At 37.4% G+C, this 23,161-nt stretch overlaps 2 gene segments (V, D, J or C); both read left to right on the forward strand.

Annotated features, from left to right (window-relative positions):
* The first annotated feature begins 2,022 nt into the window (after nucleotides 1-2,022).
* On the forward strand, nucleotides 2,023-2,478 carry LOC116905017. The segment is given in 2 exon segments: nucleotides 2,023-2,071; nucleotides 2,150-2,478. Coding segments are annotated over 2 exon segments (372 nt in total).
* A 9,413-nt stretch (nucleotides 2,479-11,891) lies between these two features.
* LOC116905018 lies at nucleotides 11,892-12,341 on the forward strand. The segment is given in 2 exon segments: nucleotides 11,892-11,937; nucleotides 12,019-12,341. Coding segments are annotated over 2 exon segments (369 nt in total).
* The last annotated feature ends 10,820 nt before the right edge of the window (nucleotides 12,342-23,161 follow it).

Consider the following 23,161-nt stretch of genomic DNA (forward strand, 5'->3'; position numbering starts at 1 on the left):
TCATGAATGTTAGGGAGAAAATAAACATTTAAATAAAGAGGCATGATAATTTTAGGTTGAGAAGCAGGAACATTGTCTTAGATGTTCCTGTTAGAGAAAACAAGCATTTAAGCAAAGTGTGAAAACTTTTGGGTTTCAGTTGTGTTTTTCCATTGTCTTTGGCCAGTCTAAGATGTAGTGGAGGAGGAGCCTGCTCTGCCATGCTACATACTTAGGCTGTGTGCTCTAAGCAGGCTGAGCTGTGTCACTGGCTGGTCCTGTGATGGGAGTCCTTGCCTTGTCACTGGTTGGCTGTAGGCTTGGGATTAATGGCTGCTTGCAGCTGAGATCATAGAGAGGCCTTCCACTGAAGAATAGTATGCGGCTTTGTAAGGAAAGGACTTCTTTACAGCCCCCAACAGCAGTGGGAATTCTCAGGATGGGCCTGAGATTAAAATCTTTGCAGACAGGAGTGTCTGGGGAGAAATACAAATTGGCTAAGCCTCTAGGCCTTTAGGTACCTCATGAAAATGTCGAGCTGCCTATTGCTAATAGGTTGGCATTGGCTTTTTCTGGTTGGGTGGTAAGAACTATCTCTAAGTATTGTAAGATACCTCTTCCTGTTTGGATGGGGAACAACAATGTCATGGAATATCCAGTCTACTCTTATCCAATTTAATCGAGGCATATGCAGGCTGGGAAACAGATTGAGGTGCAGAATACATGTGCTTACTTTGCACTTCCTTATCAATATGAATTTTTGAACTATTAGCATTTCTCTGCATACCTCAGTGTCTCTTGCTCTTTTTGTTGTATATGATTGTTCCATGAATTCATACATGGATACATGGGGCGATGCATATGGGCTTGAGCTTCACTGCTCTTCTTCTGTCCTCAGCTGCTCTTACCCAAGTACAGCCTGATGAAGGTAACAAAGGACATGATCTCTCCTGTTAACACCTTTTGACAAATTGTAACTGATAGCTCTGGATCCTACTGCCATTAGAAAAGATGATGACTTTGAGAATGTCATTAATATAGAACCAACTTAAATTCACACACTGAGACATCAGTTATCTTCTCCAAGCAAACCATAGCCATTTCTCCCTGTAGCTGAACCCTGAAAACACACTAGGTGCAGGGATATGTTACTAGTCAAGTCAGACTGGGTACTTGAAAGTAAACAATGGGAAATATACCTGCAGGTAAGTTCATGACCAGCTGGGGTCACAGTGGGACCAAGTATTTCCAGCAGAGAGATGAGGTAAATGTTGTGGGGACTCTCTAGCCTCTGCAATTTCCTTTCTTAACATACATGTACCTCTTGTGATTGAAATGCAACATTTCTGTGCTCAAACACTGTGAAGATTCTTTGAAAACTCTTCAAAGATTTACATTTTTGGTATATCTGTATCAATCAATATCTATCATCTGTCTGTTTACCATGTTTTCTTGATGCAAATTTCTGTTAAAAATATGTATAGTTTATTTCCATAATTTAGTTATTATAATGGTTCTGCAATAATCATTCAGTATATATGTTTCTGAAGTATATATATTGTTGGTCGTTTGGTTGACTTTTTTAGTATCTAACATATTGGAAACAAAAATGTTAATTATATATTTTGAAAAGAGGCTGTAAATTCTAATAATTTAGCCATTTTTGAAAGTTGCTATCAGTATTGTCATCCTTTAACCACTTGCAAATGTATCTCTTAACCTTGTCAGAAGGTTCGACACTGTCTCAGGAGGCAAATATTTTTCAAGCACTGGCCTTGATGTTACATTCTCAGCCTCAGCACAAGGCTCATTGATGAAGTAAGGGATGAATTTCCTCAGATAGGGTTAGGACTTGGGCATCAGCAACCTGATTTCTGACCCAGGTGTCCCTTCTCATGCAGGACTAGGTCCTCATCTCAAATGTATCCCATGAATATGCTCATGAATATGCAAATTATGTGAATCTATAGTGGTAAATAAAGGGATGTCTACACTCCCTAAAACCATAAGTTCTCCTCTTTACAGTCACTGAGTACAAAGGACCTCACCATGGGATGGATCTGTGTCATCTTTCTTGTGGCAACAGCTACAGGTAAGCATCTCAGCCACAAATTTGACATCTGGCCACACATTCAGCTGACAATGACATCCACTATCTTTCCCTCCACAGGTGTCCACTCACAGGTCAAGCTGCTGCAGTCTGGGGCTGCACTGGTGAAGCCTGGGGCCTCTGTGAAGTTGTCTTGCAAAGCTTCTGGTTATACATTCACTGCCTACTATATACACTGGGTGAAGCAGAGTCATGAAAAGAGCTTTGAATGGATTGGGGAAATTAATCCTTACAGTGGTTTTACTAACTACAATGAAAAGTTCAAGAGCAAGGCCACATTGACTGTAGACAAATCCACCAGCACAGCCTATATGGAACTTAGCAGATTGACCTCTGAGGACTCTGCAATCTATTACTGCACAAGACACAGTGTGAAAACCACATCCTGAGCATGTCAGAAACCCTGGAGGAAGAGCAGCAGGCTGCCCTGGAAGTGAGAAGACTCATGTCCTATTTTTGTATCTCTTTCTTAGAGACCAATTTCACTTTTGTCATCTCTGCAAAAGGACATCTATAAATTATATAATGTTGTTCTATGATGATCCTAGATTAACCAAAACTTTGTCAAAGTCACTATCAGTGACCACCTCCATGAAATGTTTCTTCTTTTAAAAAACAACAAAAAGGGGAATCTGTGATTATGCATCTTAAAAATATTTCTGGACTCTGACAAAACCTAGAACTTTCTTTGGAATAGCTGGGAATAAAGTATAATATGACTTTCCAGATGTTGGGGATGTAGATGGAACTATGTATTAATTTGACCTGTCAAACACCAATGTCTTTTTGGCTATCTAAAAGCACTTTCTCAGTCTTAAGTCTTAAATGACTTTTACTTGTTTTGCTCACTCCACTTGTGTGGTCAGCAGAAGTTCTAGGGCCTTAGAATGCAAGAGGTATTTATATTTGTATATATAGCCTCATTGTTCTTGCCGATGCAAAGTTGAAAATTCCTCTCAGGAGGGAATGGGGAAAGGTGTAAAAGAAGACGCTGAGACAGAGATTAGATAACAGAAGGGAAACAGTGAATTCTTTGCCAACACGAAGTTTAATTCTCATAGTCTTTATATACTTTACAGAATCATGGGAAACAGTCACAAAACCATCTGAGACAATGTCTGACATACATTGAATAACTATAGCCATTGGGAAGCCTCCCAGTTCCTTCCTGAAAGATTAGCAGAACATTTGGCACTTCTGCCATGACTCTGTATCACAGGCAGGCTTTTATTGAAACAGGCAAAATTGCTCCTGACACAAAATCACAAAAGAATAATTTCTATTTGATGAACAAAAATATTATTGAATCACTTTCACAGAACTCAATTACAAACTCAATGTATGTATATGCTAAGTGAGGTAAATTCAGAGGTTATATGTTAGTATCTGGTCCTATAAAAGTGATGCCAATGTCAATAATCAGTTCTGCAGTCAATAGCCTTTAGAGAGCATGGACCTTTTTTGAAAGAACATCAATTTTTAAAGTTTATGGGTTAATTTGTACCCATCATTGTCCTGTAGAGTATTTATGATTGTGTTTGTCTCTGCATCTATGTGTGTTTCTTGTGCTTGATTTTTGATACCTTTCATTCATATTGCCCTTTTTGTTTTGTTTTGTTTAGTAATATTTCAGTTTGCTTGCTTTTCTTTTATCTAGTTTTTTTTGTATGATTAATTTTTGGTTCCGTTTGTTTTGCTAATTAGATGAAGAAATGGAATTGAGGTGGCAGATAATCTATAAGGAGTTGAAGAAGACAAATCAGTAATCAGAATATATTGTGTGAATATTTTATTTACAGTAAAAATAGAAAATGTTCTATAAAATAATAAATGATACCTTTGTTGTGTAAATATCACATATGCTCCAGTGCCCATACTTTAAAACTCCTATCTCTGATTAAAATGTTTAAAGGGTTTTCACAGGTCAGGATTTAAAGAAATTAAGAATAAGGCATATATAAAATGTATAATGCCAAGAAATAAAGAAATATCTAATAAAATGTTTGGGTTTTAGCTGGTTTGTGTGTGTGTGTGTGTGTGTGTGTGTGTGTGTGTGTGTTTATTTTAGTAATAATTTTCCTATTATTAATCATTGAGTGCATAGAGTAAATTCCTTCTGGGAGAAAGTATTTTATGTAGGAGTCCTTTTATTGCTATAATTCTTCAGTAGAACAATCTTATTGTTTGCTTCTACATTCCTGGACTATGTGATCAGAGGTTCTTGGTTAAAAAGACATTTTTCCGTATCATTTTCATTTAGTAGAATAGTCCCTGAAACAAATCAGTTCTTGTTTGATTACTCCCACAGAGTTCTATTATTATTCACATAGTGTAACTTTCAGGAAAGAGGCAGGACACTATTTAGATCAAAGTTGTACTTTTGTTGGTTTCTTGTTTAAATTTCCCCATTGAATGTATGTTGAATGCCATCCAATATCATAAACATTAGTCCACAGATGAGAAGACTCCATGTACAATGAGTTGTTTGGGTGTTGTCCTCTTGAATGTGATCCATGGAATTTTCAGTCAGGGAATCAAATGATGAGAAGAGATGAAACTTAGAAGTTGGTGTGGATAGACACCTTCATATTGCATGAGACTTCAGGGAGTCTAAGAACAGGTAATATATTTTAGTTATACTTGAAGAAAATAGAAATAGGAAAAGGGTCTTCATTCAACAATAAGTTTCATAATCTTTCCAATTCCAGTTATACAGTGAAGCTTAAGATGTGACTATGTAGAAACTGTTTTTACAAAGTTCTTGTTACTTTGAGGGTAGGTTGTACATCTAAAAGGCTTAGAAATTAATGTGGCCACTTACAAAGTTCAGAAGGCCATAGGGTACATCCTATAAGGTTTCACAATTGTCTATAGAAGGAGCATTCTGGGATAATCATTCTGGGGAAAGAAGGTTAGGCTTGTCCATACAGGAGGCAAACGGGACACCAGATTGTTACGAACCTCTGTTCTAACCTCTTTGGATAAAGTGCTAGTGTTTGATTTATCTTCTCCAATGAGGGGACACTCCCATGATTAAAATTTATTGTTCTCTTTGTGTTCCTCTCTGAGTACAAGGCTTTCATGCCCTCTACAACTACTGTGTCACTGTCATCTGTCATATTGATAATATTGATTGTCATGGGTCAGTGAAAGTAAAAGATCTATATAAAATGGTTGTGGAGACTTTGAGGAGCAGTGCAGAGAGTTGTGATTCTGGAGGCTACTCAGTGCTTATTCTTCCCAGTTAACCACATACAAAACCCAGGAAACTCCTATCTCCTATGTCAGTTCATCCTTACCTTGAGTGACAGGTAATCTGAAGATCACTTCAGATAGATCCTAAAATCCATGACACCCCCTGAGAATGCTACAGAAATAGAAATGACACAAGGCCATTCCAGTCACCATGAAAATAGTTTCTCTTACAGCAGAAGTAATTATATAATAGGAATATGAGAACCTCACTTAACTCTAACAAATGAAGTGAAAGGTTTGTGTGACATATCTTCATATCTTCAAACAAAACATTGAAGAAGATATTGCCAAATGAAAAGATATCTCTTGTTCATGTACTGATAGTGTTATCATAGTAATAGAAATATGCATCTTACAAAAAGCAATCTATAGATTCAATTCAATTCCAAACAAATTTCTAAGACAAGACTTTACAGATATTGATAGACTAATACTCAACATCAGATATAAAACCAAAAGAAGAACAGTGAAAATTATGCAGTCATCACCATCCCTGGGAAAATAAAACTGTACTACATACCTATAGTAATAAAAACAGCATGATATTGGCATAAATATAGACAAACTATCAATCGAATAGAATGAAAAATCCAGACATAAATCCACACACCTAAGGAAACCTAACTTTTGATAAAGAACCCAAAATACACAGTGAAAGAAAGAAACCATCTGGGGTTGGGAATTTAGCTCAGCGGTAGAGTGCTTGCCTAGCGAGCGCAAGGTCCTGGGTTCGGTCCCCAGCTCCGAAAAAAAGAAAAAAGAAAAAGAAAGAAAGAAAGAAAGAAAGAAAGAAAGAAAGAAAGAATGAAAGAAATCATCTTCAACAAGTATCAGTGATGTAACTGAATCTCTGCAAGGAGAAGAAGGAAAGTAGATTCATATCTATCAGTCTGCATAAAATTCTACATCAAGTGGATCAAACATCTTAATCCAAAGCATGCTATCTTGAGACTAATAGAAAAGAAAGTGCAAAATAGCGTAGAAGTCACTGGGGTTCCTGAACAGAACACCAACAATAGTCAATAAATGTGACCTAATGAAGCAGAGAAAGTTCTGGATTGCAAAGGAGACTGAATATTGTACAAAATAAAAACTTAGAGGATGGGAGAAAGTTTCATGAACTCTACATCTGACAGAGATATAAAGTAGAAATATGTATAACAAACTTAAGAAACTAAAAATCAAGAAAACAAATAACCTAACTGAAAATGGGTATAGAAATATCCAGAATTCTCAACAGAGGAATCACATATGACTGAGAAGCACTTAAAGAAAGATTCCCTTAAATAACAGGGAAACGCTAATCAGAATGATTGTGAGAGCCCATTATATAGCAGTCTGAATAGATGAGTTCACAAATAAACTGTTGAGAATGTGGACTAAAGGAAACAATCCTCCAGAGCTGGCTGATCCAGATTGTATAAGTAACAAGGATGATAGAAGTGAGGACATATGAATCTCCTTGTGAAGAGGAAGTAGAAAAGCTGGAGTGTATCCAAACAGGAGGGACCAGGTGGTTTGGAATATGGAGGTAGAAATTACTGGAAGAGACAACTGAAATTGAGTGGCATTTCTAGGTAATGGGGCATATGAAAATTGAATGGGAGATCTCCTATAACCAGGCAAGACTTCCAGTAGATAGGCTTAGATATCAACACAGTCACAAAAAACTTTGACATATACCTTGTCCTCCCTGCAAGATATCCTGGGGTAATGATAGAGTAGAGATCATGGATGTAACCAGCCCAAACTGATCCAGCTGGAGAAGCATGACATGAGAGGGAATGTACCCTTGACATTGCCCAATTAGATGGATAATTCAGAGTCCGAGATGAGAACCTTACAAAACTTCAATAAAAACAACAAAACACTAAAATGCTTTCTTGTGATATTCTGTGTATTCATAGGCAGGGCATAATCATCAGAGAATCTTCATCTAGGAACTGATGGAAACATCTAAAAACCCACAGCTCCATTTTAGCTGGAGCTCAGGGAATCTGGCAGAAGATTCGGAGGAAAGATTACAGGAGCAAAATGGGTCAAGAATTCAAGAAAATACCTACAGTATCAACTAACCTAGGCTCGCAAAGTCTGAGAAAACAATCCCAGAGCCTGCATAGGTTGACCTCTGCTTATATATTAAGGTTGTGCACATTAATGTTTTGGAGTGGGATCTGGGACTGTCTCTCACAATTTCTACCTGATTTAGGGACCCTTTTACTCCTACAGGGATGCTTTTTTCCAATCTTAATATGAGGAAAGCTACCTAGTCTTATTGCAACTTGATTTGCCATGTTTTGTTGACATTTCTAGGAGATTTTCTACTTTATGAAGGGAAATGGAGGAGGATTGGATATTTAGGTAGGGAGAGGAAGAACTGTGCGGAGGTGAGGATGGAGAAACTCTGATCTGAATGTAGTATATGAGAGGATGAGGAAGAGTAAAACCAAGAATTATTAAAATCAATATATTTAACCTAGCAAAATTGCAGATGTTATTGAATAAAATGTAGTCCAATTTAAACAGTGGTTTGGGGGCCAGAAAACCCTGGCAGATTCACAGATATTAGGGCATAGAATAATCCAGAAGGTAGACAAAAGGTCTTGGTATATCTTAGAGAGTGAGCTGAAGCACATTTCTATGACCTAGATCAGTGGAAATAAATAAATATCAGGGATTTGTTCCTATAGTTGGAGGCTTTATTTGAAACCTGTCTTGTGAGAATAGAATCTCTGCCTGGGTTATCCATGGTGGTATAATTAGGTTATATATTAGAATTAAAGCTCTAACACAAGATTAGTACAACCTATTGGGTAACGGTACCAACTTTCTTATGGAAGTAAAGGAAATCCTTTCTAGGAGAAGACATACAGACATCAGATGAAATTCCTCTTTGTCATCCATTCCCCTAACAGCTCTCTTGTCTGCCTCACTCGGAGAAGACATTCCTAGCTTTGCAGAGACTCCATGTGCCATGGTGAGGGGCTAAATTCTCTCAGAAGTGAAACACAGAGAGAATGGGGGAGTACTTGTGTGAGAGAGAACCTGGAAAGGGGACAGTGATATAAACACAATATACAGTACATTAAAAACAAGAATGAGAGAAATAAATGATTTGGGTTGGGTGGGAGTGAGTAGAGAAAGCTTGCGGAAGCAGAACTGGGGAAAATCTTATTGGAATGTATTATTTAAGAACCCTTTTATTTATTTTTCTCTGTTTTATTCAGTTCCCAATTTCTCTTCCTTACCATCTCTTCCATTCACATATCTAATGAGTTAGAAAGTATTTGGTCCATATGATGGTTTAAGGGAAGACCTCGGAGTAGTAAAGGGAGGAAGTACACCCATCAGCATGTATTGTATAAAAATCAAGATGGGTGTTTTTAATAAAATGGGGAGAATAAAAGGTATTTATACAATAAAACATTACAGAAATGTTAAAAAAATACATGAAATCATGAGATTGGCTGATAAGTGGGTTGAACTACAAAAACATTCTCAACCAATGTGCAGCAGAATATACCATTAAAGACAAATATGTATATATTTGCTTAAATGTGGGTGTTGTTTGTTATGTATTCAATAGGCTACAAACCATATAAGTACAGAGATAAGATTTAGAGGAATAATGTACTAAAGAGGGATTGGTATCCTTAGGATATGGAAATAGAATGTAATTGGATTAATTAAAATGGGAGTGCAGGTAGGCGCTGATAAGGGAAGAGATATGGATAGATAAATCTAAAAATAACGTCCATTTAAGGAGTTGTATGCAATCTTATTTCAGGAGAAGTTGCTTAAAATATATACATATATGAATGAAATCTAAATGGAATTATCTAGTTGTAGAAAAGACAAAATCCAAACTAGACATTTCCCTTCACCAAATAAAATATCCAGTTTTTGAAGTAGGTCACTGATAATCAATGTATTAGATAATGGACCATGATTCAAACTCCAAAATATTCCAGTCTGCTTCCAAAACTTTTGGGTTCTTTTCACAATTAAATGCAAGGTGTTTTTTCTGAAGACAATATCACCATCATATATTGATCTTGGGAAGTTGAGATGCAATCTACTTGGATTTTTCACTACTCCTGACTAATATTCATGGTACAAGAAGGCATCTGTACACTGCCAAAATAGAAAGACAAACAATAATCCAGCCACAATCACCTTTATTTCTCAGATGATCTCCCTGCAAATTATGCTGGTGCAATAGTGGCACAAACCTTGAAGTGTGAAACAACCCATAAGTGATTGGGTTTTAGGCTTACATTACTGGGTGGAAATTACCACTAATCCTGATTTGTTGGCCAAGAAATTAACACAAAATAGTCCAAGTTTACCAAGAACTAGAAGTTCAAACACAAATTCAAATCATAAATTGATTACAATGTTTACAACACAGATGTTCAATAATCTCATAAATTTTCTCTGACGGCTGCAGGACAACAGTGGTGATGGCAAAGCCTGTACGGTCCCGGGACACTCAAGTCAAAGATTTCAGCAAAAGAGGTCTTGATTTCCCATGAGGGACAAAGGACCTGGAATAAGGGATAAAGAAAGGAAAGAAATAATGAAGGCGAAGGGGAAGTGAACAAGGGAGAGGGAGCATTGCTCCCTATGTAGGACAAAAGAAGAACTTCGTCTGCATTAGAAAATGGCTGTTTATGAAGATGAAGTGGGATAAACTACATTGGGTTGAAGGGTTTATTTTTAACTAGACAAGTTAATTAGGATATCCTAAGGGGGTGTTGATTTATTTTATATTCCAAGTGCTGCCCTCCAGTCTGGACATCTTCTAGTCCCTTCCTTTCTTCTCTGGGAGGGTAGGTGCAACATCATATATGCCCCAACCCTGGTGCATCAAATCTCTTCTGGGTTAGGGACATCTTCTCCAAGTTAGGTCAGACAAGGGAGTCCAGTTAAGAGGATGGATTCCAAGACAGGTAGCATCTTTGGGGACAGACCCCACTCCTGTTATTGGGGGACCCAAATGAAGACTGAGCTACCCACATGCTAGAAACCTTGAGCTAGCCCATGTATGCTCTTTGGTGTCTCAGCCCCAGAAAGACCCTTCAATTATGTAGTGGTTCTCATTGCAGATCTCTAAGACTCAGACCTTTTATCTGGTAGGTCCTTTATATTTTCACCAAGTATAATTATTTTTAACTACCAATTCTTTTAATGTAGGCTTATTTTAGCACTAATATCTAAGGGTCAGATAGGTCTTGAGCTGCATACATAGTTTCTTGTAATCCCTTTCTTTGGAAGATTTGTGGCATGTTTCTTATACACTAGTGAATGACACACATGTGTATGTATAGACATTACTGGTTGGACTCACTTTGTTATTTGTTGTTGAACCAAAGATGTCAGAATGTTGGGAGGCAGACATATTGGAAAGTCCCAAAGGAACCTGAGGGACATTCTGGGTAGAGATGATCATGATATGTTTTTATACATGAATGAATGTTTCAAAGAATAAGCAAAATCATTCTCAAAATAAAAAGAGAACATGTGGGGTTGGGGATTTAGCTCAGTGGTAGAGCGCTTGCCCTAGGGGAAGCGCAAGGCCCAAGGTTGGTCCCCAGCTCGAAAAAAAAAAAAAAAAGAGAACATGTTTAGGATTTTCATGTAAATGAATATTGTACACTATGCATATTTCCTCCATAACTTCTACTCTTCCCTTTCTTGGCAATCCTATCTTTTTTATTTTGCTAGAAACTTTCATTTTTACATTATTTTGCTTTGCTCTACATACCTGTATGTACATGTGCAACGTCTAAGAACTATGGATGAGAGACTCATGTAATGTTTATGCTACAAAAATGACTCATTAATATGCTTTCCTACAGTTGTATTGATTTTCCTAAAGGTCACATAGTTTCCTTATTATTTTAGTTGAAGTATTTCTGTTATGTTGCGTATATAATATCATGTCTTTTTGATGCAATCATCTGCGAACCAACATGTATTTTATTTTTGTTACTTCATATTAGACTGTTGCAAAAAGCATCATTGTGCAAATATTTCTGAGACCTGTACCCTTTTGGCCATTTGGGCCAGGTTTTTCCATGTAACTTGCTCTAAATGCAAGTGTGAATTGTATTTTTCTAAGGAAAGCTGCATATTATTATGTCTTAGTAGGTTTTGAAATTTCCAGACAACACTATCATCACATCACCATCTTTATGTCCATCTGATAAACTTGCACAAAAGTGAAATAACTGCCCACAGCTGACAAAACTATTGATAGCTTAGGCAATGATGTTACATCTACAGCCTCTGCACAGAACACCTTGAATGCATTTGGGTTATATTTCTTTAGAGAGAATTAGGACTGGAAACTCATCACCCTGCTGCCTTACCCAGGTGTCCTAGACCTCCTTCTTTCTAGGAGAACTATGGCCTTAACAAAGTACACTGCTCATAAATATGCAAATCATATGAGTGTATAATTTTTACAAACAGGAGTGCACACAGACCACAAAGAATCATACTCACTGTTCTTTCTACAGTCACTGAAACTCTGGCTCTAATCATGATTTATAGCTGGATTATCCTCTTCTTATTGGCCACATCCATAGGTAAGGGCTCTCAAGACCAATTTGGAAGTTCAAACATGAACTCAGATGATAAGGACATCCACTTTTCTTTTCTCTCCGCAGCTGTCCACTCCCAGGTCCAGCTGCAGCAGTCTGGGGCTGAGCTGGAGAAGCCTGCAGCTTCAGTGACATTGTCCTGCAAGACTTCTGGTTACACCTTCACCAACAATTATTTGCACTGGGTGAAGCAGAGTCCCAGACAGGGACTGGAGTGGATTGGATGGATTGGTCCTACAAATGGTGATACTAGCTATGCCCAGAAGTTCAAAGGCAAGGCCACATTGACTGTAGACATATCAGCCAGCACAACCTACCTTCAGCTCAGCAGTCTGACATCTGAAGACTCTGCCATCTATTACTGTGCCAGACAAAGACACAGTGTTTAAACCACATCCTGTGTGTGTCAGAAAATCTCACGGAGCAGGAAGCTTCCCTGGAACTGAAATGACAAAAGAAGATTTGCCTGGCAACATGCTCAGAAACATGTCTTCTTGGTGGCCTGTTGTCTTTCTCCTGATGACAGGATGAGACTATTATATGGTCTTTGTCAATTCTTCAAAATTTTAACCCTGAATAACATGATGCTGATCATGCTTACACCTATAGCTCATTATATCTTGATCACCTCTGTCGGCATGTTTCTTCATTAATAAATCAATACAAAAGGGAAGAAGGTGAACTTATATAGTGAAAAAATACATCTTGTTTCCAAAATCTAGAATTTTTGATGGAGTAGTTTCGAGTAAACTATATATAAAAATGACTCTCAAAATTACACAAATAGAATCTAACCAATCAAAATCTTCTCTTACAAAGTTAAATCTTAAGTTACCTGAGTGCTTGTTTTCAATTCTGTCCCAGTTCTCCAGTAGAAGTTTCGGTCCCATAGAATGTAACAGATATTTATATCATAGTGCTCTGCCATATAAGTGTAATTCTTGAATTGATCAAAAGTATTATTAAATAATTTTTCATAAATTGTACTCATTGATCCAATGTATGTACATATTATAAAGAATAGGTTTCAGATTCTGCAAAATTGTCTGGTCTCAAGTTCACTTTCTTCTCAGTCATATTACAGTGACCTACAGTTTTTAGCCTTAGGTTATTGAAATGAACTGACATAACATCATTAGTGCAGTCCACTACATCCTTGGAGGACAGTCACATCTATAGAGCATTTGATTTTGATAATCTGTGAATTTCAACCAACAAAGAGAAACCAGTGGTACTTGGTAATTGTTGAAGTAATTTTCCAACCAAATTAAGCCTTGGGAAAGAAAATACAACTCAATTAATATGAATAACCTGCTACACCCTTAGATTGGTCAGATCTACCACTACACTACTATATTCCTCACGTAGTAAATCTTTTAGAACTTGTGGTTTCTCCAGGCCACATGCCTCAGCTCCATCTTCCTTGCACCAACTCTTCTACTGTTGATGACCTCTCTTCTTTCTCTCTTTCCTTTTAAATCTTCAATTCCACCTTTCCTTCCCCTGCCCAACTACTGGCTCTCATTTTTATTTTACAAGTTAAAATGGAAAGAAGATACTAATAAAATCAAGTGAGTCCTCAGAACCATTGCTATTCAACCCTTCTTGGGAAAGTGAACTAGCATCAAAATATAAATAGCTCTAGGGCAATCCTTGACACATAATCTCTTGGTTTTATTTCATAAGAAAACCATAAATAGTAAATGTTTCTAAAGCAGATGTTATTTCCCCTTAAAACATAAATGACCGTAGAAAAAGCAAGAAACTAATCGTCTTGGCAACAAAACAAAGAGAAGAAAAGCACACAAACATAATCTCACATCCAAATATGAATATAATAGGAATCAACAATCACTATTCCTGAATAACTCTCAACATCAATGGAATCAACTCCCCAATAAAAAGACATAGCTTAGCAAACTGGATATGTAGTGAGGACACGGCATGCTGCTGCCTACAGGAAACACACATCAGAGACAAAGACAGATACTACGTCAGAGAGAAAGGAAGGAAAACAAGTTTCCAGGCAAATGGTCTGAAGAAACAAGCTGGAGTGGCCATTTTAATATCGAATAAAATTGATAATCAACAAAAAGTCATAAAAAAAGATAAGGAAGGACCCTTCATATTCATGAAAGAAAAAATCAACCAAGATGAACTCTCAATCCTAAATATCTATGTTCCAAATACAAGGGCACCTATATACATAAAAGAAACCTTACTAAAGCTCAAAGCACACAGTGCACCTCACACAATAATAGTAGGAGATTTCAACACCCCACTCTCATCAATGGACATGACATGGGAACAGAAATTAAACAGAAACATAGTCAGACTAAGAGAAGTCATGAACCAAATGGACTTAACAGATATCTATAGAACAATCTATCCTAAAACAAAAGGATATAAATTCTTCTCACAACCTCATGGTACTTTCTCCAAAATTAACCATGTAATTTTTCATAAAACAGGCCTCAATAGATACAGAAAGATAGAAATAATCACATGTATCCTATCAGATGAGCACGGGCTAAAGCTGGTTTTCAACAACAATGAGGGAAGAACGCCCACATGTAAATGGAAGTTGAACAATGCTCTACTCAATGATAACCTGGTCAAGGAAGAAATAACGAAAGAAATTAAAGATTTCTTAGAATTTAATGAAAATGAAGGTACAACATACCCAAACTTATGGGACACAATGAAAGCTGTGCTAAGAGGAAAACTCATAGCTCTGAGTGCCTGCAGAAGAAAACAGGAGGGCATATATCAGCAGCTTTACGGCATACCTAAAAGCTCTAGAACAAAAAGAAGTAAATATACCCCGGAGAAGTACTAGGCAGGGAATAATCAAACTCAGAACTGAAAGGAACCAAGTAGAAACAAAAAGGACCATACAAATAATAAACAGAACCAAAAGATGATTCTTTGAGAAAATCAACAAGATAGATAAACCCTTAGCCATACTAATGAGAGCAAACAGTGAGTATGTCTAAATTGACAAAATGAAAAGGGAGTCATAACTACAGAATCAGAGGAAATTCAAAAAATCATCAGATAGTCCTATCAGATCATCCTATAGTCAACAAAATGTGAAAATCTGTAGCAAATGAACAATTTCCTAGACAGATACCAGGTACCGAAGTTAAATCAGGAACAGATAAACCAGTTAAACAACCCCATAACTCCTAAGGAAATAGAAGCAGTCATTAATGTTCTCCCAACCAAAAAGAGTCCACGTCCAAATGGGTTCAGTGCAGAATTCTATCAGAGCTTCGTAGAAGACCTCATACCAATACTATCCAAACTAATCCACAAAATTGAAACAGATGGAGCGCTACCAAATTCCTATGAATCCACAATTACTCTTAAAACTAAACCACACAAAGACCCAACAAAGAAAGAGAACTTCAGACCAATTTCCCTTATGAATATCGACGGAAAAATACTCAATAAAATTCTGGCAAACCGAATCCAAGATCACATCAAAACAATCATCCACAATGATCAAGTAGGCTTCATCCCAGGCATGCAGGGATGGTTTAATATAGGGAAAGCCATCAACGTAATTCATTATATGAACAAACTGGAAAGATAAAACCACATGATCATTTCTATTAGACATTAAGAAAGCATTTGACAAAATCCAACACCCTTCATGAAAAAAGACCCAGAAAGCATAGGAATTCAAGGCCCACAACTAAACATAGTAAAAGTCATATACAGCAAACCGGTAGCTAACATTAAACTAAATGGAGAGAAACTTGAAGCAATCCCACTAAAATCAGGAACTAGACAAGGCTGCCCACTCTATCCTTAATTATTCAATATAGTTCTTGAAGTTCTAACCAGAGCAATCAGACAAAAAAAGGAGATCAAGAAGATTGGAAAAGAAGAAGTCAAAATATCACTATTTGCAGACGATATAATAGTATATTTAAATGATCCCAAAAGTTCCACCAGAGAACTACTAAAGCTGATAAACAACTTCAGCAAAGTGGCTGGTTATAAAATTAACTCAAATAAATCAGTAGCCTTCCACTACACAAAAGAGAAACAAGCCGAGAAAGAAATTAGGGAAACGATACCCTTCATAATAGTCCCAAATAATATAAAATACCTCAGTGTGACTTTAACCAAGCAAGTGAATAATCTGTATGACAAGAACTTAGAGCCACTGAAGAAAGAAGTTGAAGAAGATCTCAGAAGATGGAACCATCTCCCATGCTCATGGATTGGCAGGATTAATATGGTAAAAATGGCCATTTTACCAAAAGCGATCTACAGATTCAATGCAATCCCTATCAAAATACCAATCCAATTCTTCAAAGAGTTAGACAGAAAAATTTGCAAATTCATCTGGAATAACAAAAAACCCAGAATAGCCAAAACTATCATCAACAATAAAAGGAATTCCGGTGGAATAACTATCCCTTATGTCAAGCAGTATTACAGAGCAATAGTGATAAAAAAAACTGCATGGTATTGGTAAAAAGATAGACAGATAGACCAATGGAATAAAGTGAAGACCCAGAAATGAACCCACACACCTATGGTCACTTGATTTTTGACAAAGCAGCCAAAACCATCCAATGGAAAAAAGATAGCATTTTCCGCAAATGGTGCAGGTTCAACTGGAGATCAGAATGTAGAAGAATGCAGATCAATACATTCTTATCACCCTGTACAAAGATTATATCCACATGGATCAAGGACTTCCACATCAAACCAGATACACTCAAACTAATAGAAAAAAAGTGGGGAAGCATCTCGAACACATGGGCACTGGAGAAAATTTCATGAACAAAACACTGATGGTTTATGCTCTAAGATCAAGAATCGACAAATGGAATCTCATAAAATTGCCAAGCTTCTGTAAGGTAAAGGACACTGTGGTTAGAACAAAAGGGCAACCAACAGATTGGGAAAAGATCTTTACCAATCCTACAACAGATAGAGGCCTTATATCCAAAATATACAAAGAACTCAAGAAGTTAGACCGCAGGGAGACAAATAACCCTATTAAAAAATGGGGTTCAGAGCTAAACAAAGAATTCACAGCTGAGGAATACCGAATGGCTGAAAAACACATAAGAAATGTCCAACATCTTTAGTTATAAGAGAAATGCAAATCAAAACAACCCTGAGATTTCACCTCACACCAGTGAGAATGACTATGATAAAAAAATCAGATAATAGGAAAACCTGGTGAGGATGTGGAGAAAGAGGAAAACTTCTCCATTGTTGGTGGGATTCCAGACAGGTACAACCATTCTGGAAATCAGTTTCGGGATTCTTCAGAAAATTGGACATTGAAATTCCTGAGGACCCAGCTATACCTCTCTTGGGCATATATTCAAAAGATGCCCCAACATATAAAAAAGACACATGCTCCACTATGTTCATAGCAGCCTTATTTATAATAGCCAGAAGGTGGAAAGAACCCAGATGCCCTCTAACAGAGGAATAGGTACAGAAAATTTAGTACATCTACATAATGGAATATTACTCAGCTATCAAAAACTGACTTTATGAAATTCATAGGCAAATGGATGGAACTGGAAAATATCATCCTGAGTGAAGTAACCCAATCACAGAAAACAAACATTGTATGCACTCATTGATAAGTGGCTATTAGCCCCAATGCTTGAATTACCCTAGATGCACAGAACACATGAAACTCAAGGAGGATGACCAAAATGCGGATGCTGCATTCCTTCTTTAAAAGCAGAACAAGAATACCCTTAGGAGGGAATAGGGAGGCAAAGTTTAGAACAGAGGCAGAAGGAACACCCATTCAAAGCCTGCCCCACATGTGGCCCATACATATACAGCCACCAAACCAGATAAGATGGATGAAGGAAAGAAGTGCAGGCCGACAGGAACCGGATGTAGATGTTTCCTGAGAAACACAGCCAGAATACAGCAAATTCATAGGAGAATGCCATCATTAAACCACTGAACTGAGAACGGGCCCCCCGTTGAAGAAATCTTAGAAAGGACTGAAAGAGCTTGAAGGGCTTGAGACCCCATATGAACATCGATTCCAACCAATCAGAGCGTCCACGGACTAAGCCACTACTCAAAGACTATACATGGACTGACCCTGGACTCCAACTGCATACGTAGCAATGAATAGCCTAGTAAGAGAACCAGTGGAAGGGGAAACCCTTGGTCCTGCCAAGACTGAACCGCCAGTGAAAGTGATTGTTGGGGGGAGGGTGGTAATGGGGTGAGGATCGGGAGGGAAACACCCATTAGGAAGGGGAGGGGAGGGGTTAGGGGATGTTGGCCTGGAAACCAGGAAAGGGAATAACAATTGAAATGTAAATAAGAAATACTCAAGTTAATAAAGATGAAAAAATAGATTAAATAAAAAAAAAAAACAAAAAAAACCAAAAAACAAACAAAAATTCCTCAGGCAGGGAGGTGCTAGTCCATTCTACAATGAAAAGAGAGAGGGTGAAAGCAGGAAGACATTCTTGGCAGAGATGGCTTAGAATAATAAATCAAGGGTAAAATTAACTAAGACTCTGCTAATCTGCCATGTAGGAAGCATGGCTACGATTACAGAGCAATTGATGAAGTATTCTTTAAACCTCTTGGTCCAGATTCTTTTATTTACAGGGCTCTCAAATGCTCAACAATGAAAATAAGGGAAAGTGACACAGGAGTCCTATTTATTTCTCCATCAAATGCATTAGCTTGGGACCTATAATATCTTTGTCACCACAGAATGCTTTCATACTCTAAGAACACGGGTAAATGCTGCAAAGGAGAGAATGCATTCCTTTAAGGTACAAACCACAAGTTTAGAGAAAGTGATGAAAGAAAAATGTCAAAGTCAACTCCATCAAACCTGAATTAAGTATGCCCTGCTAACAACTGGTTGCTATTTTCCCATGAAACAGCATCTCCTGACTTTTCAACTTGGAAACCAACCTGCTACAAAGCAGGAAAGGTCAGAATCGGGTAGGGATGCAGAAACCAGGGAATGAGACTTGTGAGAAAGAACACATCTAACTTGCTAGGCATTTAACACAAAACACACACTTTTGGGGATATCAAACTGTAAGTTGGCAAACCATTTGAATTTACTGCTTTTATTGGTTTTGGTGAATTTTGAATGTTATGTTAAACTTCTAGCAATGTTAATATAATAATCATTATTATAACAGGGTGTCATAACTAACTTGTTATCAGAAATCAGACTTGCTAACTGAATACCGCAAATATCCCATAAGACAGTACACCCACATATCCTTGCTGGGAAGGTTTATTCTTCAGAGATTGCAGATATTTACAAACAGATTATTTTGCAATCTCCTGTCAGGACAGTTTTAGTTTCAAAGCTGTATACAGAAGGAACCTCAGAAATAACTTACTTCTGTTTTCTTATTATAGAAGTACAACTATAAATTCAGAAATTATGTGCCCGGCCAATGCAATGTCCCAACCAGCTGAAGACTAAGAATGACCAGGTGAAACACCAAGTGCACTGAAGTCATACTTACTCTAACATTGTTTCTTGGCAAAAGGAATATACTTTCTTGTGGACTAGCCAATTAAGAAGCTGTAACTCACTTTTTCAATGCACCAATTGTTAAGAGCAGGCATCATGTACATGTGTGAAAATGTATTTAAAATATGTGTATATTCAATTGAACAAGTATGCATAAATGTCCCACAACCCAGAAAAAATGTAAATGATGTGTACTTAGTATGAAAGAATTTTCATAGACTGAGTATCTTGTGGAAGGAAAGAATTTCATGACCTATTCTGTGTTACAGATCATTAAAACTTATGCTGAATTTAAAAAAGTGTTTGAAATACCAGTCTTTTCATAAAAAACTCATCTTCTTTCCTCCAACTTAAAAGTCTGGAATGATCACCAGGCAGGCAAGCATTCCTCATCTGGCATCTGAGTAAAATGTGAGCCTCCAATATACCTGAAAGGCATGTTTACAATGTTTGTAAGACCTTGGTTTAAGTAGTTGTCTGTTACATACTGAAAAGTTAAAATTGAAATGCCCAGATAACTTATAGATCAAAGCTCCAATGTGTGTAGCCACTACAGAATGCACTGTAGCCATTCCACCAGAAACTGCTAATATATCTATGTCGATATCCAGATATACCACTCTGTGAAATATATCCAAAGGAATTTACATCATGCTTGAGGCATTTGCTCCATCATTTTCATTGCTGCTGTATTGATGTTAGCCAAAATTGGAAACAGACTACTGTCTGTCAATGGAAAAATTGATATGAAAAGTCATACCTGCGGCTGATGTTTACCTGTCTCATGCTTGCTGTTTCAGTCTCTTCTAGTTCACATTACTATTGCTCAATTGATTGAGAGGGCTTTTTCTTCTTGTATACTGTATCTCCTGTAGCCCCTACACTTTTTTCAGCCACATCTATTGTTTTCCATGAACTCTGAGGAGTTTGATTTGATGGAGGTCCACTCCAAGGTCTCACTTTCTTCATACTGTTGGGCTTGAGTCTTGGTATTTCTTATCAAGTTTATTTTTATGAGAACCCTGAGTGAATGGACAAATGGATTTCTGTTTTGCCTCCATTTTTGGCATTTTATGGTTTCTTGATTTAGCTTCTACAACATCAACATAATTAGTTTTGTTTTAGCATATATATTTAAGTTTCTAACTTTTGCTTTTATAATTTGGAAGCCTTTCTTTCGTAAGAAATGATAGAAATGGTGTCAATCCAGTTGAAAGTAGTAAAGAGCAACTGGATGTAGTAGAGGGACAAGAAAATGTTAAGAAGATATATTGTATGAGGGAAAATATTTTTATAAAAGGGAAAAAGGAAAAGGAAATTTAGTATATTTACACAACAGATTATTACCCAGCTCTTAAAAATAGAAAATCATGATAGTCACATGTAAATGGATTGAGCTACAAAAAAATCACCAAAAGTTCAATAACACTGACTCCAAAAGCCAAGAATGTATATATTCTTTCAATTTGGATCTTAGACTTTAAAAATTCCATAGGCAGGCTAGACAACAGAGATAGAGTAAGGAATTACAAAGAAAGGATGTATGTTTCTAGGAGAGGAAATAGAATGGATGGATAGAAGGGAAGATTAAGAAAGTGGGGACCAAATTAGGAGGGAAGTGAGATTGGGTAAGGCAAGAAATGTGGAGACACCTAAAACTAAGTACCATTTTATGGGTCACATGGAATCCTAATGCAATAGAAACTACTTAAAATTTATACACACATGAAAGAAACATAAATGGAATCATAAAACAATGAGGGAGAAAAATTCCCAACTATGTATCTCTCTTCACCAAGTAAAACCTTCCTTTTTAGGAATGGGTTACACAAAAAATATGTTAATAATGTACACCCAGGGAAATTACCTGTCTTAAGGTTCCTATTGCTCTGATGAAACAGCATAACCACAAAGCAAGTTCAGAAAGAAAGGTTTATTTGACTTAAAACATCAGATTATAATTCTTCATTGTGTGAATTCAGGACCGTGATTCATAAAAGGAACCTGGAGGCAGGAGATGATACAGAGATCATGGAGACTGGTACATAAAAGTGTGCTTTCCATGGCCTGTTCAGCCAGATTTATGATAGAACCCAGTACCACCAGGTCATGTTTGGCATCACACACAATGGGCTGAGGCCTCTTCCATTTATCACTAGTTGAGAAATTGTCTTAATTGAAAATTATGTATGTGTTTTCTCAACTGAGGCTCCTTCAACTCTGATGACTCTTAACTTATGTCAAGTTGACTAACAAACCCCATAGTTTACTCCCAAACACCCAGCCTATTTCCAAGATTATTGGTTATTCTCAACTAGTTGACAGCAAGGCCCAACTTCTGATTACAGTATCTATATAAGTCAGTGAACGTGAAGTTGAGTGTGAGTCTATTTTTAGCATTTACTCTTTTGATTTTACATTTTTACTGGTTATTTTATTTATATTTCAAATAGTATTCTCCTTCCCAGTTTCTCTTCCATAAGCCTCCTATCCCCTTCTCCTCCCCCTGCATGCATAAGGTGCTCCCCTACCCAATTACCCATTCTTGTCTCAGAACCCTAGTATTTCTCTACCCTGGGTCAAGTTTCCACAAGACCAAGGACAGCACTTGTATTCGTAAAGATTTCATGAGCTGAATCTTTCTGCAATGAAGGATGAATTTGAAAGTTGATCCTAAGGATGAGAAAAATCTTTAAAATGATGTAGAGTTTTTCTTAATTTTAATTTTCTTGGCTATTTTATATATTTACATTTCACATGTTATCCCACCCCCCAGACCCCTTCCTCCTCTCCCTGCTTCTATGATGATGCTCCCACTTCCACCCATGCACTCCCACCTCAACCTTCTGGCATTCCCCTATAATGAGCCTTCACAGTCCTAAGTGCTTTTCCTTCTACTGATGCTGAACAATGCTACATATGTGATTAAATCTATGAGTCCCTCAATGTGTACTCCATGTTTGTTGTTTTAGTTCATGGGAGCTTTGGGGGTGGATCTGGTTGGTTTTTATTGTTATCATTCCTATAGGGTAGCAAACCTTTTCAGCTCCTACATTCCTTGCCCATCCACACTGATAAGTGGCTATTAGCCAAAAAGAAGCTCAGAATACCCATGATACAACTCATAGAACATATGAAACCCAAGAAGAAAAAAGATCACACCAAAGTTTGGATGCTAAATCCTACTCTGAAGGGGTACGAAAATAATCTCTGGAGAGAGGGATTTGTGAGGGAGAGAGGAGGAGAGAAAGGGGGGATAGTTCAGATATGGAAAGGAGATGGGGAACTTTGAGTAGCAATTTGAAAGTCCCAGATGCCAGGAAAGCAAGAGGCTACCAAGACTCAACAGGAAGAACATTAGCCAAAATCCCCAAAAAGGGGAAATACAACCTCTAGAGACCATACATGGTGAAGAGGCACAGCCCCTGGTTGAGAGATAGAGCCATCCACTGACCTCAAAAATATTAATCTAGAAATCCTCTTGTCAAAAGGAAATGCAGGGACAAAGAGTGGAGCAGAGACTGAAAGAAAGGCTATCCATTGACTGGCCCACCTAGGGATCCCTGCCATCTGCAGACACCAAACCCAGACACTATTGCTGATGCCAAAAAGTGCTTACTGACAAGAGCCAGGGATAGCTGTCCCATGAGAGGCTATGCCAGAGCCAGACCAATGCACATCTGTCTG

This window comes from Rattus rattus, chromosome 7 (assembly GCF_011064425.1).
Source record: "Rattus rattus isolate New Zealand chromosome 7, Rrattus_CSIRO_v1, whole genome shotgun sequence".
Classification (NCBI taxonomy): domain Eukaryota; kingdom Metazoa; phylum Chordata; class Mammalia; order Rodentia; family Muridae; genus Rattus; species Rattus rattus.